Raw genomic sequence first — 24,295 nt, forward strand, 5'->3', positions numbered from 1 at the left:
TGCTGCATGGTATTAACATAAGCACAAGTTGCTTATCTACAGTGAGGGGAAAAAAGTATTTGATCCCCTGCTGATTTTGTATGTTTTCCCACTGACAAAGAAATGATCAGTCTATAATTTTAATGGTAGGTGTATTTTAACAGTGAGAGACAGAATAACAACAAAAAAATCCAGAAAAACGCATTTCAAAAAAGTTATAAATTGATTTGCATGTTAATGAGGGAAATAAGTATTTGATCCCCTATCAATCAGCAAGATTTCTGGCTCCCAGGTGTCTTTTATACAGGTAACGAGCTGAGATTAGGAGCACTCTCTTAAAGGGAGGCTCTCATTGAATCAAGAATGAACAAATTTGGAGTGTGGGGGACCATTAAAGTGCTTCACTTAATATAAGCATTTTATGATTTACCCAGTTTACACTGAGCTCCAGCTACAAAGACTTGAGCATGCTGCTTTGTTTATTTATCTGTAATCTTGTTTGAGAATCCCTTTTATTCCAGTATGCACTGGCATACTGGAACAGGTGGAAGCAGCAGCAAGAACGGAAGGGGCTTTATGGTAGAGGAAGAGAGAGCCTGAGGCAATGAATGAGGAGAAACTCAGCCTCAGCATTACCATAAACTTCTTCAGCTACAATTGTTCCTGGAATATCACACCCTTAAACTGCACGTCTATGGCCCCGCCCGTGCTGCAAGTGCGCTTTCCTGTTCGCGATTTCACCTCAGACGTTATAACTCTTCGCAAAGCGGCGATCGTCCTGATAATAAAGTAGATGAAAATACATATTGTCAGCAGCAATATAATGGTACATCAAACTCAAGTGCCACGGTGATACAGTTTAATAGGCTTTTTATAGATTTCTAGAGAAAATGTTGCACAACTTAGGCCCTTTTGCTGACCTCAGCTATTTTGAATGACAATGCAATGGGCAAGTGAGAATTCCCTTTTTCTGAAAATCTACCTGTAGTTTTCTTCCTCCCCCCACCCTCATATATCTGATGCTCATACAGTATTTATTAGAACAACCTTGGGAGGCCAGTTTGGTTTAATAGTTCAGTATTTTATTGATTAGTTTTTTCTCTAAGTGTTTTTTTTAATCCCATAAATAATATTGTACTTATTGTCAGTAGGACATTGTGTTATGGGTGACTTAAAAATGTGCTAAAGAATAGCTCCAGCCCTTAAGAATCCCTCAGTGCTCCTAAAAACAAATACTGAGGCCTAACTCGCTGACAATAGGTAGCACAGAAGGACTTCATTAAAGAACTTGGAGCCATAACTACTGACAAATACACTTAGGTCCATAAATATTTGGACAAGGACACAATTTTCAACATTTTGGCTCTGTACACCACCACAATGGATTAGAAAGGAAATAATTAAGACCTTTAAAAAGTCTTATATGTGGTCCCCCCAATTTTAGGGGCTCAAAAGTATTTGGACAAACTAATATAATCATTAATTAAAATGTGAGTTTCAATACTTGGTGGCAAATCTTTGCAGTCAATGACTGCCTGAAGTCTGGAACCCATATACATCACCAGATGCTGGGTTTCTTCCCTGGTGATGCTCTGCCAGGCCTGCACTGCAGCTGTTTTTAGATCCTGCTTGTTCTTGGGGCATTTTGCCTTCAGTTGTGTCTTAGAAATCAAAACAAACCAATCAGGGATATAGCAAAAACATTAGGTGTGGCTAAATCAACTATTTGGTACATCGCACTGGTGAGCTCAGGAACACCAAAAGGCCTGGAAGACCACGGAAAACAACTGTGGTGGATGACAGAAGAATTATTTCCCTGGTGAAGAAAAACCCCTTCACAACAGTTAGCCAGATCAAGAACACCCTCCAGGTGTCAAACACCCTCCTCTGTGTCAAAGTCAATAATCAAGAGAAGACACCAGAGTAAATACAGAGGGTTTACCACAAGATGTAAACAGGAAACAGGAAGACCAGATTAGAGTTCGCCAAAAAAACATCTAAAGAACCCTGTACAGTTCTGGAACAACATCCTATGGACAGATGAGACAAAGATCAACTTGTACCATAATGATGGGAAGAGAAGAGTATGGAGGAAGGAACTGCTCATGATCCGAAGCATACCACCTCATCTGTGAAGCATGTTATGCCTTGTATTTATTGATGATGTGACAGCTGACAAAAGCAGCAGGATGAATTCTGAAGTGTTTAGGGCTATATTATCTGCTCAGATTCAGCCAAATGCTTCAAAACTCATTGGATGGCGCTTCACAGTACAGATGGACAATGACACAAAGCATACTGCGAAAGCAACCCAAGACTTTTTTAAGGTCTTGATGGTTTCCTTTCAAATCTATTGTGGTGGTTTACAGAGCCAAAATTATGAAAATTGTGTCCTTGTCCAAATATTTATGAACCTAACTGACAAATACTAAACATGTAAATATTCTACAACATGATTCCCAAGCTTTGAGTAACTAGACCCAGTAAAAGTGTTTTGATTTCTCTCCTGTTTAAAAGAAAATCTTGAAAAAGTGAAGCAAGGCGACATCTTCAGCTTTTCTGACTGGGTCTCTTTCCTGGCTTTTTTGTCTCTAGTTATATGCCACAGCCTTGTTATGGACAGTCTCTGATCCAATGTTCTATATAATATACTGCACTTTGAGTCCGTGAAAGCAGGAGGCGGAAAGCACAGATGAAGTCACTTTTTTTAAGTCGAAGTACCCAGTGGTGGGTAGGGGGGGAACTAACCAGCCAAAACAAAAATAACATCTTATTTTTTTAATTTAAGTTCATATCCTTCAAAATATTTATCACAAACAAGAACCCTGTGGAATTATCCTGTGTATAGTTGTCACGCTTAACCCAGCAATTATCAGCCCAAGTGGGAAGAGCAATAGTCTCTCCCTCTCCCTCTCCCTCTCCCTCTCTCTCTCTCTCTCTCTCTATCTCGCTCTCTCGCTCTCTATCTCTCTCATGCTCACGGCCCCGAGCACTGTCTCCCCATGGTCTGCAGGCCCTGTCGTTCCCTTGCACTGTTAATTAGGGGCTGCTTCTGAGGTTGCCATGGCATAGCTCCCAACATCTGGGGCACTAATTATATAAGACTAATTATAGCAGTATTGTCATAACCACTTTTGTGCTCCTTTATAAACTGAGAGTAAAGAACAGGGCACGGGGGGAAACTTCACAAAGATTTTGAGGCTCAACGCACAAGTCAGGAGAAACCAAACAGGTACTTTTCATTGGGGTTGAGATGTTGGTCATTCTCAGGGTAGGCGGTGATGCTGATTTGGTTTTACTGTTGGATATTTGGAATATAATACAATAGAAATACTATATACCTAATTATGCTGGTGTTATGCCTATTTCAAAAATAAAACTTATTGGAGCTAAAAAGGGTGGTGATAAAATGTGTACTTCTAATCTCATGACACACATAATTGAAAAGCAACATTGTCCACAATGTGATGCCAGCATTCTGTTTTGTAGGCTTTCTCCTTTATATCTAAAGGAAACCCATTCAAGTACTGGGGTGTAATGTGTGGGTAGATGTTATCATACAAAATGATGAGTTCATTATCAAAAAAATGCTGCACAAATGAATCCTCGCCACATTGCGAGAATAGAAAAATGTCGGAAATGGACTGTAAACTGCACCTGTATTTGATTTCACTTGATGGGTTTTCAAGCTGGGAGCCTTCAAGCATGTGAATGCTGTTTACTTTGAAGAGCATTGAATATTGCTTTGGAAAGTACCACAGGAGCTAGACCTCACCTTGCACAAATAGTTCCAGCATACAAGCAGTAGGCTCAGGGCTAGAGCTGATGAGAATGTCCTGACATTTCAGATTCACCTCTATGAGTCACTCCTGCAAATCCATAAAGAGACGAAGCCCTGAGAGGCTCTCATGTCTGCTGTTTGTTAGCAGGTCACTCCAGGAGATGAAATGTGAAGTGAAATCTGGTGTTATTCTACATTCCTTACCTTACTGCCAATAAATATGTCTTTCTCTTATGGTGAAACGCTTCAGCAAGTGGCTATCTGTCAGAGGAAGGGGATATCTTTGGAAACAGGACCAAGGCCCTGACTGAAGTTTGAAGGATTTATCTGAGTGGATTCCTCAGGCTGACACCAGCTGGTTGTTTTGGCTGCCTGCATGTTTGCACTGATGTAAAAGAGCAACGAGCATCAGGCACATTCAGGCAACACTTGCTCCTGAGTTTTCAGAGAGTTAGTGTTTTCTTTACACTTTGAAATTCAGCCAGGGCTTATTTGGAATTAGAAAAAAAATTTAGCACATGCCACTTTTCCTTAAATGTAAACCATTTACAAGCAGCTCTCCAAATGGCTGGATTCCACTCAGAGGTGGGGGGACAGAGATTGGCAGTAGATGCTTTGTCTCATATTTACACTATTTAATTAAGCAATGTTTCCTGCACTGGGACACTACCTTAACCATCCTGCAGTAAGAATTGATATGGGAGTGTGGTGAAGTTTAGTATCAACAGCTCAAAGAGGAGTAGGTCAATTGTGGGTCCCAAAGGAATATCTTATGCAGGCAGCTAAAAGGAGGGGGATGGACAAAGTCAACCAAAAGTACTACTTCGAGTGAATTTAAGAAGAAACTGAGGAGTAAACATAGAAAAGACATCTTTATGTAGAGACTTGAGAGGGCCTGGAGCAAATCGCCATACCCATGCAGATAAATCTGACTCTCTTGAGGGTCTTCAGTAAACGCCTCGGCTTAGAAGTCGCAATACTGAACAATGAACATGGACAGAATGGTCGCCTCTCGATTGTGACCTTATGATCTCATATTCCACATCATCTCCCCCGGCACAACCTGGACTGATTGTAGCTTCCCCCATGAAGCCTGAACTGGATCTTCCAATCAGAAGTGGCTAATTTGTGTTTACTGGGAAGCCTACAATCCATTGGTTCTCTAACAGCCTTTATCAAACAAAAACATCCTTTAAGTGCTTTGCGCAGCAGGTGCAGACTTGTGGGCAGGCTGAGAGAAGTGAACTGACAAAAAGAAGTCAAACGGTTGATTCACTATCCAGTTCATATGTGTCAGCACACATTGTAAAATGTATTTTGAATTGCTGTTTTAGCCAAATTGAATTTGTAATGATTGATGCCTTGTACTTCTCTGTATTTTTGCACTTTGTTTGCACTTATGTTGTAAGTCGCCCTGGATAAGGGCGTCTGCCAAGAAATAAATTAAAAAAAAAAAAATAATAATAATAATAATAATAATAAAATAATAATGTCCAGCTGGGGAGGAGACAGTTCTGATCTTTTCAAGATTCCTCAGATTAATAAAGAACCTTTAATCTGTAAAAAAAAAAAAACACCTTTAATTATCATAGCAGAACAATAACACTATTGTAGTTTTTTTTTTGCTTTCTTGCTCTCTCTATGCTTGACTTGCCATTCTCAACTCACAGCCCCTCTGCATATACAGTATAGGAAAGTCTTTCAGTCATGTTATAAAAGACTCCATATCTGCCTTTAGCCCCACAGTTAGGGAGTAGGTGTAGTATCAGCTGTCATATAAACAGCACAGATAGGAAATCAGTAAGCTCTGATGGCTGCCTGGCTGGGAAAGCTGCTGGCATACACAGTGATGCTGACTTGGAACTCTACCAGTATATTTAAGAAAAATTAACTTTTCCAGAACCTGTGCTCTTCAATATTAGTAGTAGTAGTAGTAGGAGGAGGAGGAGGAGGAGGAGTTTTTGCAGGCACTTATTTATTTTTCACAACTGCATGATAAAATAAAAGACAATATACAGAATTGTGTGCAGGAAACGTAAAGCAATACTAACCAAAATGCATTTTCATGTGAGAGAAATAAATATTGTTTGCAGAAAACCTGATGCTGGTCTTTTAGATTTGGAACATAAGTCTCCTGGGTCAAAAAGTATCACTAAAATCTGAAATGCAGTTGGCTGTAATGCTTTGTGATGGTCTTTTGAATCTGCTGGAAGTTTTGGAAATCAATAATAGAGAAGAAAACAATATCTTGCACATTTATGAATGAAAAAGGATAAAATCCTAATGGTAACATCTGGAGACTTTTCTACCTTTTTTCTACCTATCTCCAGGAAAACTCATGTGATGAGCCAGAAATGTTCTTCAACGGAAACACAGAGGTTTATGAGATTGAAAGCTGTATCAAATTACAATAGATTTTGTGCCTCAGCAGAGTTGATAAGATTCTCGGGTAGCATTGAGTCCTTTGGCTGCAGATTAAATGAACTTGTGTTACAGGTCTAATGCGAGGCCGATTCCCTTAGAAAAAGGCCAAGGCAGAGCTGCTTTATATAATAATAGTAAACACTGAAGATGACTTTTTGAGCTGGAAACCATTTGTTTAAAAGTCTTTCATCTGTGTTTTTACATTTGATAGCTGGTGAAAACATCATTATGGTAATCTCTTTTTTGTGTGTGTGCAGACCCAGTCTCATTAGATTTCTAGGGCCAAAACACCGCACTGATTTAATGCTTCAGTTCCAGCTTGAAGTCTTGTTTTATAAAATTTAATGAAATAATAATAATTTATACATTATTATTTTATAACCCATTTCACAAGGTGTTGGTTTCAGAACTCCCTCGATTTAGGTGTACTGTTTCAATGACCAGCGGCCTAGAATGTAAGGAATTGTTCTGTGTAGTGTAGTTCCCACCTTGATCTGTATTATTGTTAACTGGTGGTAACATATATTAAGAGTTGTAGTCAGCTAAAGTAGAGCAACATACAAGGCAAAGTGACTTGTGTTTTTTGAAACCTCCCCCACTCCCTGACTCCTGTTGTAACTGATATATCCTTCATATAGGATGGTTGTAAAAATAGAGGTGGTGGCTTAGTCAATCAATGTAAGCAATCCAGCTTTCTTTTAGCTGATAAATAACTGAAAACAGTATACACCTTTTTATGGTTTTCTTTTAAAAAGTAGCTACCTAGCTACTGGCTCAATAAATATCATGATCTGTTATTTTACATGCTGGCCACTTTACTGTGTGTGATCCAGAAAATAGACTCTCCAATCTGTTAGCCTATTCAGAACGAACAAAAGGCGATATAGTTACCGTAAAGGGGAAAGTATGTCCAAACTAAATTGTTTTGCTTAGTTACTCTTCTCCCTGGGTGTGGAAGTGTTGGTGAGGTTGGCAGAGATCCTGGCATGGAAAGTCTCGGGGTGGAGCCCACACAAGCTGCACCCCATCAGAGCGACATATACTCTCACAGAGGCAGTGTTTTTGGCAGGGGTGCTTGGAGAAATATGAAAACGAGATGAAGAAATGCACAGGGAAAGTTCACAGAAACAGACAGTACAGATCTGGCATTTCCCCAACCGCGGACTGGGAACCCATGCATTTCACTGTTGCTCACTTGATCGTTAGAGGAAAAGCTCATGAAGGCGTTTCTGCGGAGCGTTCTCCTCCCTCACCCCATACTCACCTGCTTTCTGTTTCTCTCCTTGGATATCTACCTACTGTGCTGCAAATATGTTTTTTAAATGGATTGTGTAACGCTAAAGGAAATGTATTAGAAAGACGGTGTTATATTTTTATATATACATATTTGTAAGTGAACTCATTCACCATCCCCGAGGGGAGGTTTGTTTTGGACCTCATCTTAAAATACAAAACATATGCTGAGTGGTAAAATTCTGGAAGAGACAAACTGTGTGATGATTCCATTGACACATGCCATGGAACAAAACAAGTGGCTCACTGGTTGTAACATTTTAGATGCCAAAATGAGGATCTTTCTCAATCACAGCAACACGATCTAATGTTTTCAGTTTCTCCTTTCACACTTAGGACTAACTGCCAGAGACCAGGCTATTGCAGCTGAGCTGAAGTGGCTGCGTGGCTCTTGTGCTCCACTCATGTGCTAATGACACCTAGGCCTGGATCAAATCAAAACTATGAGCCATCCACCAAAAAACGCAAATTAAAAACACAGTACTGGATGGAGGATTTGCATTTTTTGTGGGATTAACTTAGTTGAAGTTGCAGTTAGACTTTCAAGCTGAACTGCAACAGTATACATACATATATATATATATATATATATATATATATATATATATGTGGCTTAGTGGTGCCATTTAATTTAGTTTTTTATTTTGACAGGGTCCATGCTGTTTCTGAGCTAATGAACAGCACCTTTATACTCTATCGTGAGTTAACAGTCAGTGAAATGTTACTTATGTCTCCAAAAGTTAACACTGATACAGAATAGCACACACTACTGAAAGAGAGACACAAGACACAATAATCCTGTACATTGTTTGCTTTTGTTTAGTTTAAAAAAGTTATAGTTGTGTTATATAAGACTTTCCTAGTGGAGCCCTTTAATAAGTTGTTCATTCCTCTCTATTAATGCTAAAGATATATATTTTTATTCATTTATTTCTGCTTTCTGTTATTTGACCACTCATTCACTCATGAAGTACGGATCAGGTGTCAGTGTTTACCTAACAGGATTCAGGATGCCTGCGTACATCTCACAAACTGCTCCCAGCAGGAACAGAGTGCTGTTGAGACCTGCATGCTGATTTTTTGCCCTGGGTTCCTGATCCTCTTAGCAACTGACATTGTAGCTGCTGAGCTCAGTGAGGTTCACAGGCAGTCAGTGCCAGTGAGAGAGGGCTGATGGAGCTGCTTTATTTACTAAACTCTTGAAGGTGGTCTTTCAAGCAGTGCCCTACACATATGGCAATATGCATTGGCAAAGTCACCATATATGCATGTGTATTATCTTAATACAGATAAGCAGAATGCTTTATTTATTTGAATCTGATCTGTGCTTTATTTGTTTAACCTGGTACGTTTTCATTTCATTTAGTTTGCCAATTGTGGATTTTGACAGTGCATCAATATACATTTCTTCCTCTGAATATCAATTAACCATTAATCATTCTTTATGAAACAAAATACATTGTTTTCCCGTGGATGCCATGACAAAATCTACTAATGTGGCTATCATCCAAGGCAGTGATCTTTTACAGAGAGCATTTCTCTGGCTTTCCTTCACTTGTGTTTGCCTTTAGGAGTTCACACTCCTCCTCTCTTGCAGGAGAATGCAGCATTCAAACACTGGTAAGATGACCCTAAACTGAGAGAGAGAGAAATTCAGTGAAGAGAGAATCTCTCTATAGTCATATGCCTATATTTAAATGGTCGTGGTTACTATACTGCAGATCAAAGGCCCTCAAGATCTGATTGTTAATTCCTTTGCAGCATCAAAGCAGGGTTATGCAATTCCATTTTTATGAGACATTGTAGTCGGATTTTCAGTGGACAGAAAGATGGGAAGAAAAACAGATTTGGAAATTGGACTCTGAGGGAGCTGAACATTTCTCACTGATTGTAGAATCTTGCACTGATGTAAGAGCATATTATAATTCAAGTTTGAAAATACATTGAAGCATCAAGAGACATAGCCTCACGAACAGCAATGTCCTCATTTCTTCAGTGCAGCTTTCTACAAGTTAATGTTAATTCAGCTTGTTAAGGGTTATCATAAAACAACATAATTCTTTAATAGTGATATTCCACATAACCCCTTTCTTTCTCAACACAAGCTCTCTCAGTGACATGCTTGCACTTGCTTTTCTTTGCTTGCCATTCCTATGAATCCTTGCCCTCCTTACCAGCTAATTCTCAAACTGTTTTCTTTGCAAATAGATAGTTTGGCTCTGAATATGTGGAAACAGGTGTGTGGACAAAGATGCCTTAATCTTTTAACCTTAAATTCAACTATATATGATAAAAATCAATATTATTACTTTTCACTTTACTTTTCACAATAAATAGTTTTCACAATAAATATTTTCAAAACATTACAAAGTGTAGGAAGTACATAATCAATACAAAATACAATATAATGTGCAAATGTCCCCAGTATTTGCTAAGGGCTGGTGTAGGCATAGGAGAATTACTACAACTACTACTACTACTATTACTACTACTACTACTATTATTATTATTATTAATAATAATAATAGTGTGGGTAGTTATACATACAGTGTTTCCTAGTTTGCAATGTATTTGTCTTTTCAGCACAAAACAATGACATACATTCTATGAATTTCCTGCTTTTTCTGAAAACTTGTCAAGGTCATCATAGTATTGGTCCTATTTGTTTTATATGTAGGCAGATGTTTAGCTCTTTGATGTTTTTTCCCCTCCATTGAAGTATTACTGCTGACTTTTGAAAGACAAGAGATGACTTTATTTACTTTTTCTGACTTCTCAAGGCAGAAATAATGAACAGTGGCAGCAACAATATTAAACCTTAATCCTTTTTTTTCTGATTCAGTTACACTCATTCATATTGATGAGCTGGAAGGAGGCCTCGGAATGGAGATGTGCCAAATAGACAACCTGTCATGGTCTTTGTCTTTGTACCTTCATCTTAATTCATTCTTCTAAGCAAGACACTGAGGGAATATGTGCCTGCATGTTGTATCTCTTCTTCCTAGGCTGGGTGTATAATAACAGGTTTCATGTCTTTCTAGGTCAGTTCTATTGAGGAACTTTTGTGCTGAAAGAGTCTCTAAAAAGTCAGAGGGGTAAGTCCTTCACTCAATGTGAATAGTGATGGCATGGGTCACCTTTTAAGTGTGTGTTTTTAAGTTGGAGGGACATGATTCATAAATTCCAAATCATGCCACATTGATATACAAGTGAATAAAATTATGCAGATTAAAAAGGGTTCTGACTAAGTATGTTCCTCAAAAACAGCTTCCTAAACTGTTTATTGTCTTTGATATGGCAAGGACTGAAGGATGGAAAACACATTTTCGACATTACACACGTTAGACACTGCCTGCACCTGGTATTGCTTTATATTTAAATGTGTTACATGACAATTCAGCACTATATTCCATTATAGCATATCAGAAATGTAATATCATCTCTTCCAGTTTGTTTAACTGTTGTCCATCAATCACCCATTCCAAACATACAAAACCCTGATATTTCTGCACATTCTTTGACACATAACATTTTTTGAGCCTGAGTGCTTAAGAGTTATGGGTAAAGTCTGGTGCAAAGTATACTCCAGATGTTACACAAAATTAATTATCCAAAGCTGTATTGAAATAGAAACAAATGATTAAGCAAGAAAACTATACACTTCATAACTTGTCTGATTTGCATCTTTCAATTTTTCCACAGTTATTTCATGGAAAAAATTGAAGCAGATGCTACTCAAGTACAAAAAAGCAAACTACATTGTGTGCTTCAGTCCAGCTTATTTGTACATACATTCTTTACACTTTGGTTTAATTTAAACAGGTTTAATAATGATTTTGCTCACCTGAATTAAACAACATGAACAAAAGGCTTACTGACTCCAAAGACAGACACTCCATTATTATACCACACCTCCCAGGTCCTGGGTAGTGTTGTCCCTTTGGCAGTTTCAGTTCATAATAAGTCTCTGTCCAGTACCCAGCCAGAATAGCTTTCAAAGCTAGTTATTCCCATTCAAAACATTTGTTTCCAACCCCAAATAAACTCTAATTTCACAAAGCCATGTTTAAGTGTAAAACATATATTTATTCAGTGTTCACCTTGTTGATTTGCTTGACTGTCTTTGTGTTGTTTTGTTCTCAGAACAGAGGGAGCCCGTTTCACACTAGAGCAAAACCCGTATTGAAAGGCATATTAATAGCATAAGGGCAGGATTGTTCAGACAGCCAGAAGGCTACAGCTCACAGATTCCAGGCACATGACAGATGTTACACTCCAATGCTTTATAGCTAGAAAGTGATCATTGAAAGGTCTTGCCAGCACATTCGTCAAAGTGCCTAGATCTGAATTAAAGATTTCTGGCACATACTTTTGGTGTCTTCTCAAAATAATAAAGGGACATCCACAATTCGTTTCCACATCGTTTGCTGACCCAAAAACAAATTTAATATAATACTAACCTGGACTAACTATCTACTTGACCACTAACTTGTTTCTGGCTTGTAGTGACATTGCTCATTCAGATGTTTCATTTCCTAAGCAGTAACACACTTGTGAACTGGACACAGTGTGGCCGCTCCGAGGGGAGCTGTTGCAGTGCTCTCAGTACAGCCTCTGTAATAGAGCTTAATCTGTGCCTGTGCAGACAGAGAGAGAGAGATGAAATGGCCTGCTTTCTCTGTCATTACAGTCTGCCCCTATAAATAAGAACAATAATATGAAGCCCACAATAATGTATGACAGATATACAAAATTTTGTTGTAGCATCCAACAGGTTTACATCTACATGATTTCCTGTGACTCCTGCTTCTGTGCTTGTCCTCTGTCCTCCCCTTTGATTAGCAGATTATACAAGGCTTGCACCTCTATGATATAACTAGAGTGAAGACATAAACAGGCAGGACTTATAGATCAGTGGCTCCTGCCCTATTTAGCTGACCTATTTTTTCATTGTAAAGGCTGCGGTGCCGTGGAGTTCATGCATTACCATATAGATGAATGTGCGAGTGGGGAAAATATGACGGCATCATTTGTATAGGTGCATTCAATCTGTGTTAAACCACTGGGCTGAGATTGGATCCTCAGTGTCTCTGACTCTAGAAAAGCAGGGAGAAGAGAGGGGGTGGGAGAGGGGGGGGGTTCACCTCGCCATTTCAAAAAGAGGAGTAGCTAATAAAGCAGCTTAGTTATCTCCTTTTTGAAATCCCTGCAGGAAATCCCTGGGGAGCTGTCCCAGGAGGAGGTCTATATTCTGCCCCACATACACATTCTTGATAAACACCGATCCAGCCTTCATTAGGCTTCACACCCCACAGCCTCCCAAACCTGTTGGCATTCGCTCGAGATTCGCAGGAGGGACACAGAGTGGCACAGTGCTCCTACACGCAGGACTTGCTGAAAATAAACACCTCCACTCTCAACCACGAACAGCTCCAGATCCAACAAGCTGAGATTGGAGGAGAACAAGGAAGATGCAGTACAGAGGCCTTCCATTCCAACATCTCCACCATACATTTTTTATTTTAGTGTGAGGAAAATCCTTAGAGATGTGGGATACTCACTTTCCCAATCCATTCCATTCCACACAACCAAATTTAAAAAATAAAAACAAGGACAAAGATAACTCCTCATGTGAAGAATGGATTATAGACTAACTGCAATCATCAGCCATGAGTATTATTATTATTTTGTATTTCTTGGCAGACACCCTTATCCAGGGCGACTTACAAAATATAAGCGCATGATACAAAGATGTAACCTGTTGCTATCAGGCAAATAAGAAAGTGTTATAGCTTTAGTGTGTAGGATGCCAAGTTAATAATTTTGGACTCATTCACACCAAAATAATCCAGTGGCCTCTTTAATTGCCTGCGTTTCATGAAACAAACTCATTAGCCATCATCAAAGAGAATTTAATTTGGGTTTTGGGCCCCAGAATCTCTCGACCGACCTTAAATGAGTTCTGGAGTTGCCATCTGCCACTCGTTTGTGCTTCATTAGCCACTGTGTAGTGGATGAGAGTGCTCCCAGTGACCAACAGGTACAAAAGGACTTTGTTCCTGAGTGTGAACATGTCAGATTTTTTTTTTAAATGGGACCGATGACAGAGAGCGAAGCAGGAGTTTATGTAAGAGTTTCCTTAATTCATTCACACAGCGGATAGACACAAACAGTGGCCACGTATCTGGAGATTAATGGAGACCGGGATAAACATTCAGTTATAGTTACTAGGCAATGATTGTCTTGTTGTTTGAATTGTTCCCTGTGTTTCTCTCAAGTGGTGTGCTGTGGGTGGGTTTTGTGTTGTGTGAAATTCATACCACTTTATGAAGCTCAGCTGCCCCACACTTATGAGTATCTCCAAAGCAAAGCTACAAAATAAATAGTCCCTGATGGATTTCTGCAGCATGTCAGCATGTACTGTAGGATTAAGTACCATAACACAGGACGACACAGATTAAATATTTTTAACTTTTTCAAATACGCCATCAGTAATCAGTATTTAACCCTAGTAATTATCTTTAATTTAATGCTTTAATGTTTTCTCATATATAAATATTTTCACATAATGGTATTTTGTGAAACAGTGAAAATACTAGAACATTTTCAGATAGTTTATTTTTGTGGATTTTGTGTTTAATATACACTCACCTAAAGGATTATTAGGAACACCTGTTCAATTTCTCATTAATGCAATTATTTAACCAACCAATCACATGGCAGTTGCTTCAATGCATTTAGGGGTGTGGTCCTGGTCAACACAATCTCCTGAATTCCAAACTGAATGTCTGAATGGGAAAGAAAGGTGATTTAAGCAATTTTGAGCGTGGCATGGTTGTTGGTGCCAGACGGGCCGGTCTGAGTATTTCACAATCTGCTCAGTTACTGGGATTTTCACGCACAACCATTTCTAGGGTTTACAAAGAATGGTGTGAAAAGGGAAAAACATCCAGTATGCGGCAGTCCTGTGGGCGAAAATGCGTTGTTGATGCTAGAGGTCAGAGGAGAATGGGCCGACTGATTTAAGCTGATAGAAGAGCAACTTTGACTGAAATAACCACTCGTTACAACCGAGGTATGCAGCAAAGCATTTGTGAAGCCACAACACGTACAACCTTGAGGTGGATGGGCTACAACAGCAGAAGACCCCACCGGGTACCACTCATCTCCACTACAAATAGGAAAAAGAGGCTACAATTTGCACAAGCTCACCAAAATTGGACAGTTGAAGACTGGAAAAATGTTGCCTGGTCTGATGAGTCTCGATTTCTGTTGAGACATTCAGATGGTAGAGTCAGAATTTGGCGTAAACAGAATGAGAACATGGATCCATCATGCCTTGTTACCACTGTGCAGGCTGGTGGTGGTGGTTTTCTTGGCACACTTTAGGCCCCTTAGTGCCAATTGGGCATCGTTTAAATGCCACGGCCTACCTGAGCATTGTTTCTGACCATGTCCATCCCTTTATGACCACCATGTACCCATCCTCTGATGGCTACTTCCAGCAGGATAATGCACCATGTCACAAAGGTCGAATCATTTCAAATTGGTTTCTTGAACATGACAATGAGTTCACTGTACTAAACTGGCCCCCACAGTCACCAGATCTCAACCCAATAGAGCATCTTTGGGATGTGGTGGAACGGGAGCTTCGTGCCCTGGATGTGCATCCCACAAATCTCCATCAACTGCAAGATGCTATCCTATCAATATGGGCCAACATTTCTAAAGAATGCGTTCAGCACCTTGTTGAATCAATGCCACGTAGAATTAAGGCAGTTCTGAAGGCGAAAGGGGGTCAAACACAGTATTAGTATGGTGTTCCTAATAATCCTTTAGGTGAGTGTATATGTTCACATATTATTAACTGGATGAAAATACCATTTCAATATTTAAGCTAGTATAGTCTCAAATGAATCATGAAAAATGACTATATTTGTCCCCAGTCTGATGTGAATAATCACAATATAAATAAGCCTGTGATATTAATCTTATTATTATTCAAGATTGATTCTCAGGAGAAACATCCCTTTCCTTGGGACTGGGGTTGTATTCAAGTAATGAAGGCAGTTGATATGAAGTTATGAACAGGATCCTCACTGTTTAAAGCTATATCCAACAGATGTAAATGTGGTTAAAGTGACAATATCTGGCAATCCCTTTAGAGGCTCCCCTGGTAAAGGGTTACACTGTTACTGATGTAAATGCATGGACTGTAGACTGCACTGCTCCAGGGGAACTGAATAAACCAGCAGCATTACAATCCTCTTGTCATGAAATCTCATACAGGAAAGGAAGGCACAGGATACTGCCAGCAACAGTGTTTGCTTTGGGAAGAAAAAAGTGAATAGTACTGTATTTATCTCATACCTTCCTTGCTGGCCATAAGCGTACTGTGAATCGGTGATCAGTAATGCAATCTCATCCAGCCGCATTGAAGAGGCACAGAGCTCCAAGGCCTGTTATAAAAGAGCACATACAGTATAATTTAAAGGCATTTCTACTGACTCTATCATCTAGCCCACTTTTGTACAGTGATGTATTTCTCCAACTTTAGAAAAGACTGTAAAAAACTGTCCAAATGCCTTTGTAGTAGCAACATATTTAAGAAAGAATTGCCTACACAAAAGGAAAACAAAATATGAAATGGGAAGGAAACAAAAATGTTTTATAATTAGTAATTGTTCTAATTGTTATTGTTTATGAATTCATCTAATACTTGTGTTTAAAGTGTTCTCCTTTCTGCTAATAATTTTTACAATAAATATATTTTTGGGATGTTTGTTTCCATTGTTCGCCAAAGTGGCTGAAACAAAACTTCAAAAGCATTTAACCAACCTTTCAATCAATCATTTTAAATGTATGAGAGTCACAGTGACCCACTATGTATTTTGGTTGTGTTATTTATTCTGAAATATGTTGGCCAGACTCGGGAGTCAACGACACTGACAGAATCCCTTTGTCTCCGGAACAGAAATTGAGTATTATTTTTCAGAAAATCGTTGTAAACATGTGTAGGGGAAAACAAAGTGGCAGCAAAGGTATTGAAGGGAGACATGGGAAAAATAATTTGCCCCCTTATAAATAGAGTTGGTAAAAGTCAAGTTTAAAAAAATATATATATATATTGTTTTTGGTAGCTTTGAAAATCCTTCTGGGAGTGTCATGCAAATCAACAATGCTCACCTGGTTGACGTCCCCCTCCCCCATAGTGAAGGCTAGTTTAGGATCCTTCTCCACCACTGTGCCATCCTCCAGCAGCCCCAGAAGCTTCATGGTGACCTCCTGATCCCAGGCAGGGGGCACGGCCTGCTCCTGCCCTGGCTCCAGGACTCTCTTCCTCAACAGCCCATCGCCTAGGCAGACCGGGGAGGGGTGACATTTTAGGCTACCTGCTCAGATCAAGAGACACTCCTATGATTTGTGATGGCTTGAAAGGATCTCAAGGAGCAGAGCAAGGGTGCACACCAGGGATTCTAGGGGCAACCTGAAGAGTGCTACAGCCACCACACCTGATCTGAAAACTGAGCATGTATATTCAAATACAATTGCAAATGTTAAGACCTAGATTGGGTCAAGGCTTTCTCAAGATTCTCCCTTTCAGACTGATTGATCATTATTATGTTTGATACACAACTGATATAATTCTCTTCTCTCCTTAAAGGGATGCTAAAAGGGATGTGACTTCATGGAGTGAACAAGGAAGACGTCCCGAAAATGCTGAGAAAAAGCTGAATTGGCTGACTTGTTCACAGTGGTGAGCTGTTAGTGAAAATGATATTATTATTAGCAGTAGAAGTAGTAGAAGTAGTAGTGTTATCATCATTATCATTAGAATTATTATTATTATCATTATTATTGTTTAAAGTAGTATAAATAATATTAATCATCGTTATCATAAAAATCCCTCTGAAGCATATACTGTAACAGAAGTTGTAGGATATAATATTTCGCTTTTTTATTAGAACAGCACTGTTGACTGAACGGTGCACAGCCCTCTATAACCGTTCAGCATCAGAAAATAGTTCTACAGTAGGGTGACCATATGACTCCATAATCCCGGAAACACTTAAGACAGGATGGAATTTGAAATTTCACCTGAGACTGAAAGAAAATAATATATATTTTAACGACACCACCGCTAATAAAGTAAGTGTTGTTGCTGAATTATAATGCCAAGCAAACAAGTCATACTAATCAGCGGTTTACAATTCCTGCCATTGATCTGACCAATCAGTGTTCCTGATTTGATCAAGCTAGTCAATGCAAATTAGCATGATGTATTATAAATTAACAGACGATAAGTGTGATAAAGGTATTCAGAACAGCAGACAAAACAGCAATGATAACAACAACATAAATAGGCAAATTAAAATGAATATATATATATATATATAATTATTATTTTTTAAAATAATGTATATTTTATGAGGAGTTACATCATTATTATTGGCCTTCACAGATAAAGGTATTATTGGAGAGAAAATGTAACCAAAGTCCTCATGGAGTAGAAGAGTATAGACCATGTATATTTTTAATAATATTTCTATAAACCCCAGTACTAATAGGGTTTATTGCAGCACAGTCCCATTCCACTACCAGTGATTCTTATACCTTCAAGGACTATTGTATTTCCCTTTTAAAATCAAATAAAAAAAGATTATCCTTAGAATATAAATGTTAATTTGAATGTAAAACATTTCCCTGTGAATAATATTCCCCCATGCCCCTCCAGGAAAATACAACACAGCCTAAGTATCGACCATTTTCTTAGTGTAGAAACCAACAAAACGGCACCATCAGAAATCTTGCTTTGAACGCTTACAGCACAAATTAAAGTGTGTTTTCACGGTGTTTAGTGAGTTCTCAGCTCAATAAATAAAATGTGCTTGAGAAATTAGGATGCCGTAGTTATGGCATGCCCATTTGATTGGCAGTGCATACCTGTAATGTCCAGCCATTCATCCGCCTGGAAGAAGTCATCAAAGTTGGAGGTGGTCCACTCCTCTAGGTCATAGTCTGGGAAGAAGCTGTCTTCAGGGCTCTCCCTCCCCGCCACTGGCTCCACATCCGGGGGCAGCTGGAAACGTACCGTCTTCCCAAAACTGGGTGTCTTCACAAGCTTCCTGTTGACCCTGGGATTGGTCGCCCCAGAAGCCTCTGTGCTTTCTGCCCCAGGGACACCCAGGGTCTCAAACTGACTACTGCCACCACCACTGCTGGTGCTGTTTTCACTGTTACCTTGCTCTCCCTCCTCCTCCTCTTCTTCCTCATCTTCCTCCCTACAGGCCTCTCTACATTCAGCCTGGGACTTGGGTGGCAGCTCGCTCTCCTCAGTACTGTCCCAAGGCATGACATCTGGATGGGTCTGTGAAGCCTCTTGACCAAACTCCGGCCTCTCCATGGTCCTGTGCACCTGGCTTGCCTCCTGAGTGTGTGTTTCAGTTCAGAAAGCCAACATTTGCAGAGCCTGGCAGAAGTTCCAGCTTTAATTATTGTTTTTCTTCTTCTCAAAGTATGAATGAAAATGCAAAGCTTGGTATCAATTCAGAGCTACTATCTCAGATCGCTGCAGAGCGCCAGCTTACATGCCTGACAGCCTGTAGTATTTTAGTTTTTCTTTTTCTTTTTTCCTTTTTCTCTTTCAAAAGCACACCCACATGGATGCTAATTGAATTAAACGCAAATACATCACCAGGAAGACTAGAGTAAATCTCTGCTGGCCTCTACACAGCAAACCTTGAAGTGGGTCTGGATGTTGAATTCTTTTAGCTGCTGCAGTCCAGTCAGCTTCACTGCTCTTTCGATTTTTCTTTGCGCTTCATTTCCCGCAGCTTAACAAGGAAAACAAAAACAAATTCATAATAATAAAAAGTGGTATTGCACAAACAACGTGCTCCCAGTCAACAGGATTGTGTGACGATAATCTCACAGATTAGAAGAGCAAAATCTAATCGGCCAGAATGTCTGTAAGCTTCTTAATGATTCATCGTTCACTCCCATGATGCACTGCCAGAGCTTCCCTCTCTACCAATAAAAAACAAAACAAAACAAAAAAACATGGAGCCCTTATTCAGGGGAGGGGGTGTTACCTGCTTTTTAGATTCTCACTGCCCCGCAGAAGAGATTAATTCATTTTATAATTGAAGTCCTCTGCTAAATGTACTGTAGAGAAACATGCTTGCAGAGAGATTAACTGCTTTACTCGCTGCATTTCTAATCGCTGCGATCAGGGCTGCACAGTGGATGGGCCCATGAGTGACCTAACTTAGACCTAACTCATGGACATCTCTGAAAATATGCCTGCTGTACATGTCTGTCTCCAGAGGGGATCCGTGGAATGAGTGCAGAGGGCAACATGCTCAAAGGACAGGCTTGCTTTTGTTGTTGTTGCCAGGTGATCAGTTCAAGTGCTGTAGTAGCATTCGAGGCTTTTTAAGACCTCCATTTCTGACGATGGAGACTCTGAGGTATCCACGTCAACTAATGACTGGACTGGCCTTCAAAAGCAAATAAAAATAACTTCTTTTATGTCTCTACATTGAGGTCATAAGGCTGAGTCATCCCTAGTTATTGGAAGTAAATGCTAAAGAAAGGAGCTAGTCTTTTTATTGTAAATGGTAACTCTTGATTCCAGACTTTTTTCTTAATTTATTTATTTATTTTGGTGCAATGTTGCTGTTAACACTGTGCAGTTTGATTTGATTTTCTGGTTCCAAGTGACAAAGTTCTAGCCAATTGGTTTTATCCACTTTTTTCCCACAGCACGAAGTTCATCCTTATCCATGCCTGACTCTTACCTTGCTGCTAGCTTTGTGTACCCTGCTAACTGAAATAAAACAGAAAATGGGAAAGGAAAACATAACAACAAAAATGTAAGGCCAGATATAGATATTTGATGAGAAATGAAAACAAACACACACCAAAAAAAGGGTTATTTTTTCCAACTACCTGAGTAAAACTGGTTTATCTAGGCTGGTTACATACCTCAGATTAGTGGACATGAAACCCACTGAGTAAGAGCGAATAACAAGACTAGACAAGCTCCTGCAGCTCATATGCAGGTCATAATAAAAACAGAATCTACATATATGTTTTGTAAGTGATGTAAGGGAAGAATTGCTGGGCTTTTTGAGAACACATGCTCTGAGGTTACTAAAATAATCATCAATAAATCGCTGATGGGTGCACACCCTAAATAATAACTAACCAAAGCCAGTCTCTGCCTCGAAAATATAATTGTTTATTTTTTTTATTTCTCTCTCTCTCTTGGTTAATCTTAAATGAAGACCACCCACAAGTCTCTTAACCAGAACCCTGCCTATGGTGTTATTACCCTGTCTGAGAAAGAAACCAATATATTACTCTTCAGCTAGTTGAAGTTAACGGATCACTGAACTTCCTGTCCAAGTTGCAAACAGTAAGCATAGTGATGTGTAAATCATTCACTCATTCATACTTTTGTTCATTTATTTAGGACTGAGTGATACATTGAAGGGTCACTAGTGTTTTCTTGTGTCACCCTAGAGACAATCAACAGTTTCGATATTAATTTTTCAAACAAATTTGGGAAAGTTACTTAAATCACTCTACAATACGTTCCCTTTGAACTCTTAACCCTATACAGATTCTTGTAAGTTTATAATGTAATTGTGATTTGGGAATGTTATGATGTTATGTTATTTTTTTGTTATTTTTATATGTATAATAATAATAATAATAATAATAATAATATGAAGAAGATGACAAATAATAAGATGTAAAAGAACAGTTGGTGCAGCTATTATTTTGTTATACATCCTTCCATGCAATGAAAGAGTTGTGAAAGTATGCACACTCTTGATTTCAAACAGTTTTTTTGTTTTTTGTTTAATAAATACTGTTCATTGGATTAAGCTTACAGTATTTGTCATTCATATGTTTCCAGGGTTTGTTGAACACTGATTCAGCCTAGATGAAATTGTAATGATTCCAGTTGATTGGACTTCTATGCGGTAGCAGTCAGAATTCACTGTTTCCCCTGGACTGAATCAGTGTTCATCAAACTCTGAAAAGATATCAGTGAGAAATAATGATAATTTAATTAACAAGTAAACAAAACTGAATGAATTGCCAAATAACATTGGCAATGTGATGTGAATACTTTCAACTACAACTGTGTGGGTGTTTATTTGTCAGTCCATTCGGCCTAGTATATGAGATATAATAACAGTAAGTGTAAAAAGAAAAACATGTTATGGGATTTGAATAGGGCACAAGTTTTTTCTTGCAGCAGAACTGGGTGTCTGCCAACAATTCTGAATACTATATTTAAGGGAAATTATGGCAGCATCAAAAATTCAGACTGCTAAACTTGTTCCTTGTTCCTAAACTTGTATTGATCTCTGCCATTTCTAAAATCATCAGAATCTGAGGATGAATAGCTTCTCAGATGGGCTGGTAATTGTCATTTTATTTTTTGCCACATTTTTATATATATATATATATATATATATATATATATATATATATATATATATATATATATATATATATGTAATTATTCTCTGCAACTTTTCTTTTTTCCTTTTCACTCTTCAGTAAGATGTTGAAAGTTAAACTTGTTTTTCCATCCATTAGCCAGATAAACAAAGTTTCTGATCATATATATGTTGGTAGAAGGAATTGATTACAACACCAGAGATTTCACACATTTGTGGGCAAAATGTAATGTGGATATTTATATATGTATATATGTGTGTGTATATATATATATATATATATATATATATATATATGATAATAAAAATTAAAAAACATCAGTTATGTCATGTAAAATGGGATCAGCCATGGATGAAATATTTGCTCTGAATTTGCCCAGGCTCATTAGCCTCATCCCTAATTAACTACGTTAGAGACCGGAGTCTGGCCTGTGCAAAGACAGTGACATGCTCTATATAAGACAGACACCGATAGTGCTCTGAGGAACTGACGGCAACCTTTGAGAAAGAAAGCAAGCAGCTTCTTTCCTGATCTGAGTAGATTTGTAACCCCCAAAGAATGTTGCTACAGTCAGTCAGATCCATACAGGTCCTGAAGGGGAAAAATACAAAATTGATTAATGACTTATTTATTTTCTGCATTTTTCTTTCTTGCTAGTATTATCATGCATCACAGAAACAGTTTAGTTACTAATAGTTACTATTATTATTATTATTATTATTATTATTATTATTATTATTATTATTATTATTATTATTATTTGACTGTTTGATTTTATTGTTTGTTTGTTTGACATAGGGTTTAGCCGCAGAGATTTTATGTATTCCCCAAAATTGTTACGATATATCAGGGACATGGTTAACCAGGGGGTTTTAACTATACAAAGCCTAGCGATTTTGAGTTTCCATGATGCTTAGCACATACTGGATACATGACTACATAATCCACAATGATACAGAGGTGAAATTTCTGGTCAACAGATCTGACCCAGGGAGTATAAATGTACAGATTTTGTCCCCCCTTTTAACCTGTGGCCACTGATCTTTGCAACATTTATCTATACCCCCCAATACACACACACACACAGACACACACTACCACCCCTTAGAAACTAAAGCAAAGTAATATCTCAGTGCAGCCTTTGATGTGACTGAAATGCACTCTTCCTCACATTATCTTTGGTTATTGTGTGTGTGTATGCGTGTGTATGTTTAGACATGATTTCTTTGTATGAGGGAAAATAAACTTTGTTGATTGGTGAAGTGAAAATAGCAGCTACCTCTGTCCACGCTGGGGATTTCTTCTCCGTTCTCTCATTATTACTCACTCTAGGCAGCCTAATGCTATTACTGGGGGCCGTAATACCCTTTTCCTCTGCAACACGTCTTGCAAATCTAGCCCAGTTCAGTGGCCCTGTTCTCAGTAGACCATATGGCAAGTAAGGACACTATTAGTGACTATAAACAAGATCCTTAATCCCTAGCCCAAGCATCTTTCCTTTGGAGGATAATGCTCCCTAATTAACCTAAATTCCCATTTTTTTTTTATCACTGGCTCTTTCACCTCATCCATTTGGGGGGTTTAAAAGGATAGATGAGTGGTAACCCAGTTTTGTGTTTTGTATTTTAATAATATTTTCACTGCCCTAATCTGCCGTTGCATATAATGTGTTGTTGTTTTGCTTTCTTCTTTCTGTCTCTCCAGTTCATTTTAATCTGTCTTCTCACAACATTACCAGAGCATTCAATTTCACCTCGGGCGAACAATATTCATTACTTTTCTCGCTGCTGCTGCGGTTGTTGTTTTCTTTGTTGTATTTTAAGAGGAAAATGTGATTCATATGATTCAATTAATATTTGGTTGGGGAAAAAAAGAAAGAAAGAAAGAAAGAAAACAAGATTCCACCATGTAAGAAACTGAATATGCAGAGAAAGTAGTGTTCCCTAGCTGATAAGTGTTAAAGTCCTTTCCTTTCACCTTTCTCATCCATGACTTTTTGTGCAGTTTGTTCAACAGGAAATTGAGAAAATATGTCTGGAAGATGTAATGCCCAATTAATAAAAGAAAGGTCTGACAAGATAGCTTTTCATTTCTGCCCCTGTGTAGCTGTTATATGAGGAAATATTGAGGACATTTTCAAAGCTCTGAGTATATTTGGTGTTATTATTTGAAATTATATTTTCATGTTTGGGGGTTGTTGTTTTCAGATTATTTTATTTAAAGAACAATATTCATAATTGTGTGTGTGTGCACGTGCTTCTGAAAAGTTTTCCATGTTAAAATAATGCAGAGCCCAAATCGTGCCATTGTGTAATAGTTACATTCAAACTCTTTAGG

The 24,295-nt window shown here is 38.5% G+C and overlaps 1 protein-coding gene across 1 annotated transcript in view; it reads right to left on the reverse strand.

Annotated features, from left to right (window-relative positions):
• Positions 1-18,921, reverse strand: part of fkbp16 (FKBP prolyl isomerase 16) — a 46,300-nt gene extending 27,379 nt beyond the window's left edge. Inside the window, exons 1-3 of the mRNA XM_066701901.1 lie at positions 18,422-18,921; positions 16,664-16,833; positions 15,848-15,936 (exon numbers count right to left, since the gene is read on the reverse strand). Of these exons, the coding sequence (XP_066557998.1) occupies positions 15,848-15,936; positions 16,664-16,833; positions 18,422-18,881 (719 nt within the window). The 5' untranslated portion in view covers positions 18,882-18,921. The remainder of the gene's footprint in view (positions 1-15,847; positions 15,937-16,663; positions 16,834-18,421) is intronic.
• Between the last annotated feature and the right edge of the window lie 5,374 nt (positions 18,922-24,295).

Source organism: Amia ocellicauda, chromosome 4, assembly GCF_036373705.1.
Source record: "Amia ocellicauda isolate fAmiCal2 chromosome 4, fAmiCal2.hap1, whole genome shotgun sequence".
NCBI classification, from domain to species: Eukaryota; Metazoa; Chordata; class Actinopteri; order Amiiformes; family Amiidae; genus Amia; species Amia ocellicauda.